Genomic DNA, 17925 nt, shown 5'->3' with positions numbered 1-17925 from the left:
CTAATATCAATGACTAAGTAGGAAGATGATGCAGCGTTAAGTTCAGTTACAACACTTTACATTGGCCATGTACCCCCAAAAAGTTCGTTTATACTTACGAAGATATTCTGCATGTCAAGTTGCTGGAACACAGACACAATTACACAAATAAATAAACACGTACAGTAACTATAAAATCGCGAAAAACTAATTATTTCATAAGCGACCAATACGCACAGACGGAACGCAACGCAAACTCACACACTAACTCAAATCCAAATCCGTATTACAATGGGAAGAAAAGAGGAAAGGAGGATCTTTTTGAAAATACGAGGGACTAGTTTGTGCAATAAAAAGTGTTGTCAACTTTTCAGGTCGCCGGAACAAGCGCGAAGAAAAGCATTCGAGGGATTTTTTTTCTATCTTATTGCTGCAGGCTGGAAGAATGAATGAACTGCCTACCAAGCGTTGGAAACACTGAACGGTGAACGAGGCAAACATGAATGGGCAGGGCACCTCGTTTACTGCCCAGAGACGGCTACGAATTTTGCGCTTTTTCCATTGTGAGGGGACCGTCCCTTGCCTATGCTGTAAATGTTTGGATCAGTCAGTGACGTCACGTCTCCGGGGCAGAGCCGAAATTGGACTCTCTCCAACAGGACGGAGAAATATATTAACCTCGCACAGGGTGCATGCCCTGTAAGTCTGGTTGCAGCAACGTAGGGGTTGAGGGAAAAAACAAAAAAAATATTTACGCGTATACCCCGATCGTCTCTTCAGAGGAACTTTTTATGTTAAAATTGTTGTGGGGCAGTGCCCTAGTTGCCCTTTATGTAGCATCGCCACTGGTAATCAACCATTCTTGTTCTTCAGGAAGAGTTAGAATTTTTATGTTGCATTAGTAATTATTAATAACCTGTGGCATAACAGCCTGTGAGGGCCAGTGTCTACCTACTAACCCAGCTGGAAATTTTTCCAATTGATTCCAATAGCCAATATGAGTTTTTAGACACTATTGGAACTGATTGGTCAATCGTAATGAATTGGTTTCTGTTGGAAAGTATTTTATTGTTTTCAATGTATTGCTTACGAAAAATTCTTATCTATACAACTGTAAATGCAATGGAGAAATCGTATAAAACAACTAAAATAAATCTCTGGTAAAGCATGTGGAATTTATAACTTAGAAAACACTTTCACATACAAAATGTTTTCAAATATATGAACGTTTTCAATTCTGTAGCTTCATTGTGTTTAACACATAGAAAATCGAAAAAAACATGCTGCTTCAGTCATAAATTGGCATGTTCTTCCTTTCTTTATACATGCAAAAACAGCAAAAAAATTAGATTAAATAAAGAATCTGACCCACAATACTTGAGAAAGTGATAAACAAACAAAACACTGTCGAGATCGACTTAGTTGATCAAAAGATTGCTCATTTTTCCAATTGCATTACATGCACATAAGATTAACCATGGAAAATCCATATTGAAAAAAACAAGAACTAATATGAACATTTATTCCAACTACTAGCTGCTCTAAGGTTGAGTTGTTTCTTAAGAAGTAGTTCTTCTTAGGTATTTATTAAGATAAATCTAACTTCAGTAGTATGCATTAGAATTCAGAAGAAATTCAGATCAAGTGTGTTGTTTCTCCAAAGAACATCTAAATTACAGGAAATGTGGTGTCAAGAATTAAACTACCTATGCTTTGAGTCAATAAATGAATTTATAACATATTGATTCTACAATACGTATATACAAACTTATAATTGGATACAATTCACCAATTGGAAATTGTCTTGATTTTCCAAATTGGTTTCAGTTGAGATTCCGATTGAAACCAATACATTCCGATAGCTGCATTAGGCATCCGATAGAATCCAATTCATTCCAATCGAAACCAATCCAATAGAAAATTCGAACTGGGAACTGCCAGCCTTACTCCTACATGCCCCAGCAGAGATGAGCGATCATCCAAGCAGTTACGAGCTGACATATGGTCAGTACGATGTTGGTGTAGGTTTCCATGATTGTGTTACACTTCTCATTTGTAGCTCCCCAATTTCCACAAAGGGTGGGTGGCTACCGATCCCATACACAGGAGACTCGAACCTGCACGCATCCCATAGGTAGAGTTCAAAGCCTGCATCTTAGACTGCACAGTCACAGTGCTGGACTGGACATAATTTTAATTGTTATAATGTTTAAGTATTGGTATCAGTATTGATGGGATTCATTACAGGGTATTGGCGTCAAATCAAAGTGGTATTAGCTCACCCCTAGTAATTATCCTTAGCTCTGTTACCGTACATAATTTCAGTCAATGTATTAATTAAGTACGCATTTCTTTCAGATAAAACTCACTGCAAAACGTGTGACCAAATCCTAGAAGAGTTGGAGAATGTAGACGACGAGTTGGATTTGTACGGTATCCACATGGTGAAGATTCAGGATCCTCAGTTGGCCAAACGTTATTCCATCAAGACATTCCCAGCTCTCATCTATTTCAGAAACGGAAATCCACTTCTTTATGATGGTAGGCAGGCTTGGTCGTAATCTGCTTTACTCTCGAGCAGTGGCATACCCAGGATTTTCGAAAGGAGGGGCTACGCTTCTTTTTTTTTTTACTAGTCATCCCTATTTTGCCATATTTTTCTGCCTCTGACGTTCTTTTTTTCTTTTCTTTTTTACTAATACTGAACCAATTGGGGGGATGGGTTATGACCCCCACCAATCTCCACTTGGGCACGCCACTGCTCTCGAGGGGTGACGCATGCGTGGATTGGATGACAAGCATTGCTTGTTGCCATGCCAACCATGTGACCATTATATGAGATAGTGTATATTGAACATGTTGCAGCTATTTCACAACACATTATTATTATTTGTTTTCTTTGTGAACAAGGATGCCATATTGTATACCATAGAAAACCTGAATTTACACTTCAGATTTGTGTGACTTCTCATGTAGTCACCCTGTATCTATAAATTTTACTTTGGTACTGATACAGTATTTGTAAAATTGTCACATTATTTCACACATTGTTGTGTGAGAACCAGAGGGATAAAACTACAATGTATCATATTTACAAGGGAGAGGAAACAATGTTTTCTCAGGAATATGTCAGACTAGGAAAAAAACTTCAAATTGGAGATATGTAATTCTACTCTACCGCTAAGGATTAGAGATGGAGATAAGTCGATCTGACTCCAGATAGAGAGGGAAATCATTTAACAAAACCAAAAACTACAATTTTGGAGTTATGTTCCTTCACTCTGCAAACCACACCATCTCTTCCACATCAATACTTCACCCAACCGGATCTGTCATAGAAAACACTGTCAAAGAAACCCATGCTATCATCCAACAGAAACCAGCACTGAACCTGGACAATGGACAGACACACCCAACTTGGCACCCCATCCTCAAAAAGATCCCCGACCAGAAAAAGAAAAGATGCGGTGCGCATACTCGAACCCCCCTCCAGCCACATGGGAAACAGGAACTGCACCGCACCGAGCAGCATGGCCCAGCCCCTCAACTACTACCTGGTAGCGCCACCTGACAACAGGAAGCAGAAAACACAGCAGCAGATGATGCAAACCAGGATCCGCATGCCAGCACCGCCAAATGGGAGAAATTGCAACTACCGCCACCTGGGAACAAACAAAGCAGTTACACTGTACCATCTCCACTCCAGATGTCGTACCCTTAGTGAATGAAGACAAAGAGTCTTCAAAATTAATAGGATATAACCATTAAATTGTGCAACGTGGAAATACGAAATTTCAGAATTTCACATAAGTAATTTTAAACTGCGTTTTCCGCATCCATCATGAATATGTTCCTCTGGTTCTCATACGATGCTCTGTGGCTGACTGTGTTAAGTGGTCAACTTTTGATCTTGCCCCCAAGGTACTCCGGTTCAAGTGTGCCTTCAACAATTTTGTTTTTCACTCGTCATTGTCACGATTAGCTAAAAGTGGCAGAAATGTGATGTAAAGTAACACAAATGCCAATACAAGTGTAGTGTAGGTAATCTCTTTGTGTAATGCATGTTCATCATCGTATCGCTGCCTTCCCTCTCATTTCAGGTGACCTTCAGAACGAAGAATCTGTTCTTGAATGGTTGATTGATGATGAGAACCGGGAGCTTGCTGATGAAATTGAAGATGTGAATCCAAAAATGTTGGATAGGCTCTTGGATCAGTCTCCATTCCTGGCTGTATATTTCTGTAAGTAAAGTTTGTTATAGTCATATGTAACACAAGGCCCAACAAAATGAATGAAGTATAAATAGACTTATTATAGTTTAACCAAGAAGCAAAACCACCTCTGGTGCTTTTGTCAAGTTTTTCAACCGTAACAAGCAGAGGGAGTGTGGGCAATGCAATCAGGTGCTTACGTGTAATCCTGCTCCTACACTGCTAAAATATGCTGCATTCTTCAATACATCATCATAACTTTTATTCAGTTTCAAGTGTTTGTATCATCATGAAGGGGCTATCTGTACATACATATTTAACGTTCTTGAAGTTTTTGACAATAAAACAAGAGAGGGAAGTTATGCAGCTCCTTGAAAATTAATCAGAACAATATATTTTTTCGTAATTTTCCCAATAATTGGCAACACACATTGCTTATTCTTAGATCCTGTGCTTTCTTAGTATTGCTTGCCCATTGGTGCATTGTTCACTCACTGATTCAATAGTACCTAACTGTTGTGTGTGATGACTGTTTAGGCTTAAACATGCATTTTATTCCTGTTGAGATTTTATATCTTTCTTCAAGTGATAAAACTCCAAGGAAGCATAGTGTTGTCCTAGCATTGTCGCATACTTCTAAGAAACAAATAGAGGTGGTTGCTAAATTGGGTTGGACCAAATGCAATTTACAAGATGACACCACTACTTACTGGAAGGGGTAACTCATTCAGTCAAATACCCAAGCAATAATTTGAAAAGCTATGAACCTGGAAACTTTTCAATTTCTCTGGTTTTATCATGGCAAATCACATGGCAAAACCCTTTCTTTTTCCTTTAGCTAAAAAAAAAAGCAACCAAAATACGAGGGGAGTTCAAGTTTAATTGGAACTTTTGAGTTTATTTAATAAAAGAACGATTTTCAAGGAGTGAAAACTGCATCTATTTTTCGACATACTCCCCTGCTACATTTATACACTTATCCCAGCATTTAACTTTAACCATTCGTCTGAATTCAAACTCAGTATCAGCACAATAGGTAGCTATGGTGCTATATTGAAAAGGAAATTTCAATTTACATATGCTGATGAATTGTGTTTATATTCAAACAATAATAAATACCTTTATAATTATTATAATGATAAAAACAAACTAGAGATAACAAAAGTTACAAGAGCATCAATTATGCATTTGTTTAAAAGAACATTTATAACATAACATATAAATGTTATTTATATGAAGAAAACATTTCTATATTATCTCCTTGTGAGATAGAGTAAGTCTTTTTCTTAATATTTTTACATGCATCAGTTCTACATCTGAGTATACTCAATATGTCAATTTCTTCAACCAGGTTTACAAGATGGCTTCCATTCTTCAATTCTTAAAACTCCACATATGGTTAATTCACATCCAAAATGCAGAAGATATTTCTCTCACTTTTGTCTTATTGCTCAAAACATTCATTTGAGGTCATGCATTATTCATCTACTAGCTAGATAATGCAGATGCAAGCAGATAATAATTTCCTGCTTCCAATTTTTAAACTTGGCACTTTTTCCTAAGTTCCAAATCTTTTTTAAAGATTATGCCATTATAAAAGCATTTTCAAGCTTCTGTTAAGAACAAAATGTCTCTATATAGTTTAAACAAACTATTAAAGATTAACTTGCAAAGTATAATCTTTCAAAATATCAAGATTTGTATAAATATCAATCCTTCACCAATAGCCATATTTTTACATATCTTCCATCCATCATCAGATTCCACAAAAGTCACAGACAACTAGTATTAGAGCAACTAGTTCAAGCCAGATTTTTTAGTATGTGTTATCTTCAATTGTTTTTGTTTTATATTTTTGTCCATAAGTGCTTAACAGCTTGAATGTTTGTGTAGTAAATGTACATATTTGCTCTGTTACAGCTATTTTACTATGTATATCACAATATACTTATCTAATGATTACAATTACCATTTTTTGAATGTTGATACAAAATACCAAGTATGACATCATATTATACATTGAACAATTTTAAAGAGTTGACCTTTGTATATAAACCTTGATGCCAATGCAAATGTACACAATTTCAATAAATTTAATTATAAATTTGAATGTATCATATCTTTCTTGTCTGAAAGAACACATATGATTGAAGATATTTGTTTTTCATATTGCCAGTCAAAAATAACTGTTATGACTAAATTATTATAAATATTGCACAAATGTGGAACTTTGAACTTAGCCTAACCTTTTTCAAATGTTGTTATGACAATGTATTATTTTAATTGTCATATAACTAATATAATGCCTGAAAAGCTTCGGAATAGAAAGATTTGTCAGTACACATGAACCATTAAAGGACAGCTGTGGCCTGGGAACCACCATGACCAGTATCATCACTGACGGATGTACGGCCATCTTTGAGTCGTTTGTACCATTCATATGTCTCATCTCCATACTGAGCTTGAAGTCTTCTGTAGATCTCTGCGGATTTTATGCCTTTGTTCACAAGAAATCGCCACACTCTGTTTCATGCACGCACCGACATTGTTGTCTGCCATCTTTATTAATGGTCTCTGGACTGGCGCGCGGCATGTGCACTGACTATCAGTAATAGGCATGTAGTACCACCACGCCAGCATACGTTGTTATGCATGTAAAAATAAAAGTACCGGTTTGACTTGAACGCTCCTCGTATATATTCTCATGTACTGCATATCATTTAGTACCTGCAATTTTGATCATACCTTTTTCTTGTTTCCAGATGAAGAGGAATGCCAAGAATGTATTGAGATATTGGAGGACTTGGAGGAGATTGATGCTGACGCAGATGGCTATGGTAAATAGAAACTGTGGATAGATTAGGTCAATACATATCAATTAGATAAGTTATCTACATGAATTAGTAGTAAACACTAATGTTTGAATTATACGAGGAACAGTCGTTTTTTATCTAGTATATTTCTGCATGCAGGATTGCACAAGTGTGCTGCATTTTAGCATGAACCCATTGCTTATCTATGTATATTTTCAAGCTTGAGCTTATAGTGCCTGTATACCTCAAGAAGAAGAATCTTTGGATGTAGTCACTTGATGATCAACTGTAAAAGCCTTTCCACCCATCTAACTGCGAACTGAGGCCACTCACTGTTAACTTCCTTGTGTGGATACTGTTCATAGAAAAATTGAATTTTCGTTTGTCTGAGAATTTATGTAAGTTTTAGGCTTTCAAAGGTCAAGGAAACATCGCTCTTCACTGTTGCAAGTATGTGGATGAGGCGCCATCTTTAAATATAACAACAATGACTTTCTAAAGCATGCTTAATCAGTATTGCAACCTTGAGGTCATTGTGTACCTAAAAGTTCATAACTCATATAAATTTGAGCTGTGTACAGTCTGTCAGGTAAATTTTATCAGACTTTTAAAGTTTTCCTTTTTGAGTCTCCCTCGTGTTATGATATTACGCACTTTTCAGTGTGTAAGGATGGTCATTTTCCATACAGGTACCACTAGAGATGAAGATTTAAGTCGTCTTCTTGTACATACATGGTACAGTACAGTTTACTGAGACTTTTTTGCTTCTATTATTGTGTACTTTCAACTGTGTCAGTTTGCGCTATTACTTATGATACACCCTGTATGAAAATTAAATAGATGATATTGGGCTGAAACTGCCGGGATGGATATTTTACACATGTGTCTCTACGATTATTGTGACATTAAAATTATATTTGATTGTATATGCTCGAAGGTGGGGGACTCAAACGAGTATGAACAAGCGAAAGAGGTCCCATGCAGGAGACTGGTACATACATATTCCATGTTTGATTTTGGAAATTGTTCAGGAATATGAAAAAATTGCTAAACGTTCACATTGCAATATTTATATAAATATTATGGAAAGATTTGTGCAAAATTTTCACTGAAAATTTACTGATAACAGATATTCTACTTATCTAATATAAAATTCCCAGTAATGCAGTGAACTCATATTTTGTTCCTTTTCAGGTATTGATTTTGTGAAAGTGTCCAATCCAGAAGCCGCACGTCAATACAATATCATCAACATGCCCACCTTGGCATACTTCCGGAAGAAGGTTCCTCTTATCTATGATGGTATGATATTATTATTATTATCAGGAAACAATAAAACACTAGAAATGATCACAGTAATTAAATAAAATCATCAATTTCCTGTAAGTGCATGCTGAGAGGTGATGATTTTCTGGTTCAAACCTTACGAAGTATCTTCAAAATAGTAGCACAGCGTAAAATATGAAAAGTTATCTTTGTCCTGACCCCCCGACTATTCCAATACTGGTTGAAGATCTCCATGCTTAGAGGTGACAAATGAAAGCGTGGGAGGGAGACCGGCAGTCGGTAGGTATGCCTAGGCCCTTCAGAGGCTGTTGCGTGATGGATTATTATTATTATTATCTTTGTCCACTTCTTGAATTTGAGTTTTGTTTTTTAAGTCCACTTTATACACAGAGACTAATTGGGGCTGAACCTACAGTTTAATGTAGGATCCAAACCACTAGGTGCTGCCACCTGGTATTGAACCTAGGACTCATTGATTACAAGATGATGCCATTTTACGGGCCCATTCTCCACTTCTATAATGTCACAATATTGAAAACAAAAAGCTCCGACTCTAATCAAGGGAATCACATCACCCCCTCTACCAACCCCTGTAGTGGAGTGGTTAGCACAGCAAACTACAATGCCAGGGGCCCCAGGTTCGAATTCCAGCCAGGACATGTGTGTTCTTTGTGAGTGTCCCTTCATGAATTTCATCATATCGTCATCGTCGCAATTAGTCAAAAGTGACAGAAAAGCGACATAATATCACCTAATTCAATTCAACTCAAAATCACCACCTCTGCGACAGAGATCGAGAACATTTGGAACCCTATCTCCATGGCATGGCACACTGCAAAGCACAGGGGAGAGTTTTGCCTCTTTTACCCAGTCTAGTACAAAGTTCAATTGTTGATATAGTGTCTCAGCAGAGAATCTAATATTTGTTTCAAGGTAGAAACTTTTATGAAACCTGAAGTCCTTGGCTACCCATCTTAAAAATAGACACAATGTTTACTTGCAGGAGACTTGCATGATGAGGAGAAGATCTTAGCTTGGCTGACCTCCCAGGAAATCTTTGAACTAAAGAATGAAATTGAAGAAGTGAACCGAAAGATGTTGGACAAATTGCTGGAAGAAAACGATTTTGTTGCGGTGTTCTTTTGTAAGTATCAGAGTTTAGAAGTAACAAGTTACTTGCAATACAGTTACTGATGCCACATCAGTATCAGCTCAGCCCTAGTAGGGGAGGGGGGGTGTAAAGAGTAGCCTTCGCAGAGGGTATGTAAAGGTCAACGTCACTTCCATGTGATACCCCCGCCTTGGTAACTGAAATGTTGCAGGTCAACGGTGCTCTTGCATGTGGACCTATGGCCAGAATATTCCTCTGTAGGACTGTGTGTAGTCCTTTGTTTTGTCCACATGTGTGACGAATGCCCCCTTTACAGTCTCAGGTTTTAAGGCTTGGTTGGACCTTTGGCCGACGCAAGGGCTGCTGTTTTCAAAGTTTCCTCTCCTTTCGGGAAACCGCTATGATATTCCAAAATCCTAAAAATTACATCAGCTTAGAATGTATTCTAGATCATTCATGTGAATCTTCATGTACGAGGGCAAATCGAAAAGTTGTTGCACCTATTTTTTTTCCTAGCTTGTTATAAGTGTTATTACAAAAGCGAGATATATATATATGAGTGATGCAGTAGGCTTTTCTTGGAATGGTCCTATTGTAACTTCTGATTTCTTCCATGGCATGGCGCTGTTATCAGTTGGCAAAGATGGCTGGAGTGCTCAGGAAGTCCATGCCATGTGAGCAGTGAAGTGTTATTCGTTTTTTAAACATCGTTCATCATCAAGAAACTTAGGAACCCAGCAACACGACATCTTACGGTATCCCAACGAATCGTGAACAATGTCGTAAACACTACCATAGGAAATGCCAAGTTCAGTGGCAACGTCCTTCAGATGAACACATCGATCAGCTTTTACCATTTCATCAACACGGGTAATGTTGTCCGGTGTCAGCGAGGAACGAAGTCGCTCATTGCCCTCCACATTTTCCCGTCCATTTTCAAACTCCTTGCACCACCAGTGCACACTTCACACTGATAAACACTTGTCCCCAACACTGGCTCCATTTCCCTGTGGATACCTGTGGCTGTTTGTCCTTTGCACCATAAAAAACTAATAACACTTTGCTGCTCATATGGCGTGGACTTCCTGAGCACTCCGGCCATCTTTGCCAACTGATAACAGCACCGTGCCATGGAAGAAATCGGAAGTTACAATAGGGCCGTTCCAAGAAAAGCCTACTGCATCGCTCATATCTTTTGTATAACACTTATAACCAGCTAGAAAAAATTAGGTGCAAAGACTTTTCGATGTGCCCTCGTAGTTTGCTTTCACTGTTGTCTAGATATTATCAGTAGTTTAGTAGACTTGCATAGCCATGAAATTATTGAGCGAAAGCAAACCACAAGAAGATTTACATGAATGCTCTAGAAGGAATTCTAAGCATATGTAATTGTTAGGATGTTGGAATATTATAGTAATTTTTGTTGAAAGAAGAGGAAAATTATAAAATGTCTTCCCTGGCGTTGACGAAAGGTTCCACCGAGCATTAAGTAGGTAAGGGTCCTCAGAGACATATACTGATTTCGTTATGCAAAGGGGCTAATCCATGTACAATGTGATGGGTGAAAATAGCCTAAGAGCTGATGCACCCAAAACTTTTATTCCAATCAATCAATCATTATCCTTGTAGATGGTATAGTTTTAGTTCTTGTTAAGTAATGAATGAGTGAATTAGTTTTAGAAATTGAGTAAGTAAGTTTTTAAGAGAGAGATTGAATTTCCTTGTTAGAGCTATAGCCTCAGTTTTATTCTGTGTAGTTAAGGAGCTTATTCCCAAATAGCCTAGGTGCTGACGTGCCCATAATATAAAATTAACCAAAAACTCAATATGCTGACCAAGGCAGAATTTATTTTATTTTAAAACATGAAACCAAACGTTACATTTTTTTGGTACATAGTCTGAAGAAGACCTTGCTAGAAGGTTGAAACGTAACATTTAGTTTTATGTTTTAAAATAAAATAAATCCTGCCAGGCTTAATGGTGTTATGAAATTACATCAATCAATCATCCCTAGTGGAAACAAAATATGAGGTGTGTGCTCCTAAACTAACCATCTTCAATTTGTGCTCATTCCTAAGTTCTTTTTGCAGTTGAGGAAGAATGTAGCGAGTGCGAGACAATAATGGAAGAACTGGAGAAGATTGATGGGGAGACAGATTCTCTCGATATCACCTTTGTCAAGATTAACGATAATCGGTATGCTCGCAAATGGGGCGTTACCAAAATCCCAGGGATTGTTTACTTCAGGAAAAGGTTTCCAAGTATTTATAGAGGTAAGCATGAGTGCAGCTTCCCAAAATTTGGATAAATTTTGTAAGAAGTAGAAAGGGAATGTGCTTGATGCAGTAAAATATTGAAGTATGAAAACAGGGTCGTTGTAGAGATCGGACACTTCAAACATGAAGTTACCTCTGTGACTGAGTGCATTAAGTAGTCAATCTACAGTCTTGATACAGTGAGATTCCTATCTTTCTTATTTGCATTACGTATTGTAAATTTTTTAACATTTCTTAATTTTTTGTAAATGCATATATACAATCATTGAGTCTAGAAGAGAGATTTTATTTTTTAAATTTTCTTTTTCAGATCCAGAGCAATAGTTTGTTACAAATTTAAGTACGGGTAATTCCATGTCAAATCAACCAAGGAAAAATAAATTTTGGAATTTGATGTCATTAATTTGACTAATTTTTTGGAGTACACGTTTCTTATCATCTTAAATATAGTTTTTCTTTATTATTATTATTTTTCACGTTGCCGGTTTTTGAGTTATTGAATTTTGAAGATTGACAAGATTGCCCAAAAACAGCTCACTGCTGAAACTTTAAATACAATTTGCAAGAGACCTGTTTCAACTACATGGCTGGGTATGGTCTCATTTTAAAGCTTATGAAGAGGGCTTTCATTTGATATCAACATGCTTGGTTTTTTGCAAAAAAACAAATTTTGAAAGGTTTTTCAAAGTTGTATTTTAGTTTCCAAAAACAAAATTTTCAAAAAATTTACACATTATGTTAAACACATACTGGAGGTTCAATCAAAATTTCAAGGTGGTACCTCATTGGTATCATATGAAAAGAGAATTCCTTCCAAGACCATGCGATGATTTAAGTTAACATATTTTACCTAACCACATTATAAATACAGAAGCATACATACCAAGAAACTGCTTAGTGATACAGAAAGTCTTTCTGTGATAAAATGCATGATGCATCTCCTCTGGCTTCAGCTGGTATGTTCTACCAGTGACTGTTACAGGATCCACTTTGCAAAGGACCATGAGTTGGGATTTTAAGAACATCTGGTCGCCTTGGATAACGAAATGACTGTGCTGGACCACAAGGATGCAAGAAAGACACCTGCACTTCATTTTCTACATCATCTTTCGAAAGTACACATCCCACCCACCAATTGGAATCATACGCACACACTACAAAACCTGTGATGTGTTCAAAGGGTACATTTTCAACTTCTGCATTAACTTTTAACACAATGTACCAAAGTTTCTTCATATGCAGAAAACACTTTAGTCTCTACTTTTTCTGTGCTTACTGGTATGAATGCATGAAACCTTGGAGTCCCTGCTGCAGCTTCACCAAACTGTGTCTGTAAAAGTCTATCTTCTTCTAAATATTCTTCATGTCACATAAAAGAAAGTTATTGATGGAATGTTCTCCTTTCCTCGCTCAAATGGTGTCATGATTTGGTTTGAAAGAGGATTCTGGAGACTAGATTTGGCTGCCAACCTCTTTACTGTCCCTCCAACACCATCACACACTCCCTTACCATGTGCTGTTGCATAAAAATGCCACTCAGCCGCAATGTCATCGAAATCTCTACAATGGTTGCACAAATTTGCAAAGTTCTTGCGGTTATATTGCACTGCTGAACCATCAGAGAAGTAATATACTTTCTGTAAGTTTGGCAGACAATCAATTTTCAAGAAATCTAAAAGCTTTCTTTGGAAAACATGGACAAGAACCGTGTTGTGAATCAAGCAGTCTGAAATGAAGACATAACTCTTATGTTTTAGAATATCTTCATTGTCCTTAAAATATACTACAAATGGACGAACTGTTGCCATTGAGTTGTTCCAGTGAAACCCTTGTACTTCATCCTGCAAAATAAATGAGGAATGCTCAGCAAAATCACATGTCACCACAGCTTATTTATGCACTAGAGAACTTTTATTTTCAGAAAAATATACTGATTGCTGTTTGGCTATAAAATCATGTCTCTTGAGGTTGATCAACTGATTTGAAAAATCTTCAACAAATTCCTCTGTGGATTTAGTAATTGTCTCAAAAGAACAGCGATTCACTGATATCCACTGCTTGTAGGTTATATTTTCAATCATCTCTTCCTCAAGGCTTGTTAGCGAAGCTTCCTTGAAATCAATTATGCTGGAACAAGAATCACACTCATCTAGAAAACACTTCTGTTGTGGTACCCTACACATTATTTTTGAAAGACAATCTTGGTATATTTTTAATGAATTTTCATGTCCTAGGAGAGTTATTTTATTTAAGTGAGCTCCAGCTATTATTAGTCTAACATTTTGATGAGTTTTACAAAAACATACAGTTTGGGTACCACTGGCTCCTGCTATTATGCAACTCTTTGGTCGTAATTCTACAAATTTTGAAAACCCAATCTTAAGTAGCTCAAAAACTATTTGATGTAGAGAGCTCAAATTGTTGTCATCTTCTTCAGCTTTTAATGAGCTTTAATTTAACATGACTGTTGTGACCTGAATATTGCTTCTGTATTTATAATGTGGTTAGGTATGTAAAATATATTAACTTCAATCATCGCATGGTCTTGAAAGGAATTCACTTTTCATATGATACCAAAGAGATACCACCTTGAAAATTTGACTGAACCTTCAGTATGTATGTATCAATATGTGTAAAATTTTTGAAAATTTGGTTTTTTTGAAATTGTAAAATACAATTTTGAAAAACCTTTCAAAATTTGTTTTTCACAAAAAACCAAGCATGTTGTATATCAAATGAAAACCCTCTCCATAAGCTTTAAAATGAGACCATACCCAGCCCTGTAGTTGAAACAAGTCTCTTGCAAATTGTATTTAAAGTTTCAGCGGTGAGCAGTTTTTGGGCAATTTTGTCAATTTTCAAATTTCAATAACTCAAAAACTGGCAACATGAAAAAAAAAAGAAAAAATATATTTCAGATGATAAGGAATATGTATACCAAAATTTAGCCAAATCCATGACATCAAAGGTTTATGCACTGGTTGATTTGACATGGAATTAATTACCTGTATGTGAAGAAATCAGAAAACTTGCTTTTAGGTACCCACTTGAATACAGTGGCCAATACTAAAAAAAAATATGTAAATTTTGCTTGTAGTTAGGAAAGATATCCACCAAGGTGCAACTTTACCACTTTTAATCTTAAAAAATTTCAACTAACCTAGGGAGGACCCTTGAATTTTCAAAGTATCAACATTTGACCTGCCTTACACATTTCCATGTGTCAGTGTGGAAAGTTGTTGCTGTTTTAACAGGAAGAACAGTTCATGCTTACATTTGTTAATTCGTAGCACTTTATGTGCATCTCTTTTTCTATTATTAATTATGATTTAATCTGCATGTTCTGATGAAGACTTGAGCTCTCCTGCAATGAAACATTAACATTTTTATGTTTCAATCTGCACATAATGATGAAGACTTGGGATGTTCTGCATTGAATCATTAACATTCCGGTGTTCTAATATTAACATGCTGATGAAGATTATCAAGATGTTCTGCATTGAAATATTAACCTTTTTATGTTTTAATCTGCACATACTAAAAACCTGGGATGTTCTGCTTTGAAATATTAACATATTTTTTTCTAATATTAACATACTATTGAAGACTCAAGATTAACAATTTGCATTTTAATGTGAAAGTACTGATGAAAACTCAAGATGTTCTACATTAAAACATTAACATTTTTATGTTTCAATCTGCATGTTGTGTGGTAAACCCAAGGTGTGATGTGCACAGTGCTGTTACACTCCTGTCATCAAGGACAGCTCTTGTTTTCACACTATTGAATAAATAACGTGTCTTTTCCAGGTGACTTGCTACAGGAGGAGGAAGTCTTGGAGTGGCTTCGCAAGAACAGATTCAAGCAGCCGGAGTTGAATCTCTTCATGTACGCTTTGGGTGCCCTCGGATCTGCCTTCATATTCTACACGCTGTTCCTCATGTTCTGCTTCCGAAGTGCTCCTAAACAAGCGTGAAACTTGTTGATAACGGAAAATTAAAGGTGAAACGTCTTCAGGGGCAAAAATTGCTCAATCACGTAACGAAAATTCTTTCCCCCGTGAGAAAAACTACATCATTTTGTCTCGGGCCTTGATTTCAATGCATCGTGGTGATATTATTACTTTTTATTTCTCGATGAAGTGGTCGTATCACGTTCTTATCTCATAAATTCCTATTTGTACCATCATTTTTCATCACTTTTTTGTGTCGTTATACACTAGTAAATAGTAGGGCTGGCCATGAAATCCAGATAACAGATATCCAGATTTAAAATTATCTGATATCCATTCTGGATGCAATGGATAATCTAGATATCCAGATAATAGAGATATCTGAATATTCAGGTAATTTGGATATCCATGTATGCATATCGCTATTTACTTTTTCAAGTTTAGTAAGTTATTTCAGTAACAGTAGTTTCTGAAATTAAAGAAACAGTTACCAAAGAATGATTTGAGATTATTCTTCATAAATGACCCAAAGCAAACTTAGTAATGCAGAGATCTGTTTTAGAAGAAAAAGGTAAACATTTGAAGAATGTGCTGAGAATCTGTAAATGGATAATCAAACAGATTGAATGACGATTTGTTGAGAATCTGTATGGAAGATATACGAATGCTGCAAATAAAAAATATGAGAAGAGGTTGTAAAATGGATGAATGATAAACCTGTGTGGATAATGCACACATTTGGATATTTTGGATGTTCAGATATTTTGGATAATCTGAATATGTGGATATTTGAAATATCCAATACCTGGATATTTGAAATCTGGATTTGGCCACCCCTAGTAAATAGTGTTTCCTATCACTGTTTACAGTTCATTGTGAAACTATGTAAATATTGTAATGTCTACAGCCAGTGTAAAGTATTAAAGCATTTGATAGAGAAAAACTATTTTGGCAAGCTTTGCATTGTTTTTATTTTCTTAACTCACATGCTCAAAGCTACAAGGTTTTATTGTCACCTTTAATGGTATCATGTTCTCCAAAACGTACTTGTCGTTACTGAAATTTGTAAACAAATTTAGGCAAATTTCAAGTCTGAAAATTAACAAAACAATTTTCTGTAATAGAAAATTCGATTTCTGCTCATAAATCATATCATTGTACATATAAATTTATCATTGTGTGCGTACCCATTTTCTCATTGTTGTCACACTGTGTACATGTTGCATTGTTCCATTTTGCTCTTAGGGTGTGCCTTGTGTATTGTTAATTCTGTACTTTATGATTGTGTCATTAAATGACAATCGAATGGCATTTCTTACTTAAGTCATCATTCAAAAATGTTTACTTGCTGCAAGCCTTTTATGAAAACATCTATGTGCCTTGTTGAATAATATTAATAAAATGTTCTCCTTTACAAGTACTTTTTGTTCATTAATTGCATACTGGTGGTTTATTCTCGCAGAATGTTCTACTAGAAAACGTTCTAGAAAGATAAAATATATGGTCGTGTTGAGTACTACACAACTAAAGAAGCAAATATTTGCCATAATATAATAAAAATAACAACATGTGGCACAAAAGCCTGCCTACCATCTACCGGCCTCACTTGCACATGCCGAGGTGGAAGATCGTTAGGGATGGAAAATATCAAAAGTTTGATATCATGATATATTGTCACAGATGATACAATATTTTTTTTACGTATCATGATATCAGTAATATATCATCTCCACAATATATATCGCTAAAATATTGTGTCAATATATCGCCAACACGGTCCTCCTCCGTAGCCGGGCGGGTTAAGGCGTTCACTCGTCTTGAGATCGTTCGATGCGGGACGGCGTAGGTTCGAATCCGGCTCTCGTCGGAATTTATTCGGCCTACGTATAGGGCCGGTGGCAACCCACCATCGTGAGGAAATTGGGGAGCTCCGAATGAGTGAGCGGTAACCCGGTCGAGAAGACCTACAACGGCTGGGGGTTCGACGGGCTGACCACCCGTCACCCCAATACTGGTCTAAGATCTCCACGCTACAACAGGTGACGGATGAACAGTGTGGGAGGGAGACCAGCAGTCGGTAGGTAAGCCAAGGCTCTCATAGGGCTGTCGCGCAGTGGTTATTTATATCGCCAACACGATATATTATCTGTAAAATAACTAACTCCCTAGCCTTCTTAAACCCAAAGGTTCATGGCTGCAGCAACACAGGCCTTCCATCTGTCCCTATCTTGAGCAAGTTCTATATACTCTTTTCCATCCCTACCGATTTCCCTTAGGTCCATCTCGACGTTGTCC

At 36.7% G+C, this 17925-nt stretch overlaps 1 protein-coding gene across 8 annotated transcripts in view; it reads left to right on the top strand.

The window, feature by feature from the left end:
* The window catches only part of hlk (hulk), a 227454-nt gene extending 210410 nt beyond the window's left edge, over positions 1-17044 (top strand). For all 8 annotated transcript variants that reach the window (XM_083134574.1, XM_083134568.1, XM_083134573.1 and 5 more), the window contains 7 exons: positions 2338-2520; positions 4080-4220; positions 6953-7027; positions 8198-8305; positions 9294-9434; positions 11492-11674; positions 15488-17044. In XM_083134574.1, coding sequence (XP_082990700.1) covers positions 2338-2520; positions 4080-4220; positions 6953-7027; positions 8198-8305; positions 9294-9434; positions 11492-11674; positions 15488-15654 — 998 coding nt within the window. In that variant the 3' untranslated portion in view covers positions 15655-17044. The remainder of the gene's footprint in view (positions 1-2337; positions 2521-4079; positions 4221-6952; positions 7028-8197; positions 8306-9293; positions 9435-11491; positions 11675-15487) is intronic.
* The last annotated feature ends 881 nt before the right edge of the window (positions 17045-17925 follow it).

Source organism: Lepisma saccharinum, chromosome 13, assembly GCF_977018435.1.
Source record: "Lepisma saccharinum chromosome 13, izLepSacc3.1, whole genome shotgun sequence".
Taxonomy (NCBI): Eukaryota; Metazoa; Arthropoda; class Insecta; order Zygentoma; family Lepismatidae; genus Lepisma; species Lepisma saccharinum.
Note: the sequence above shows the minus strand (reverse complement) of the source record. Positions and strands in the feature narration are given on the sequence as shown.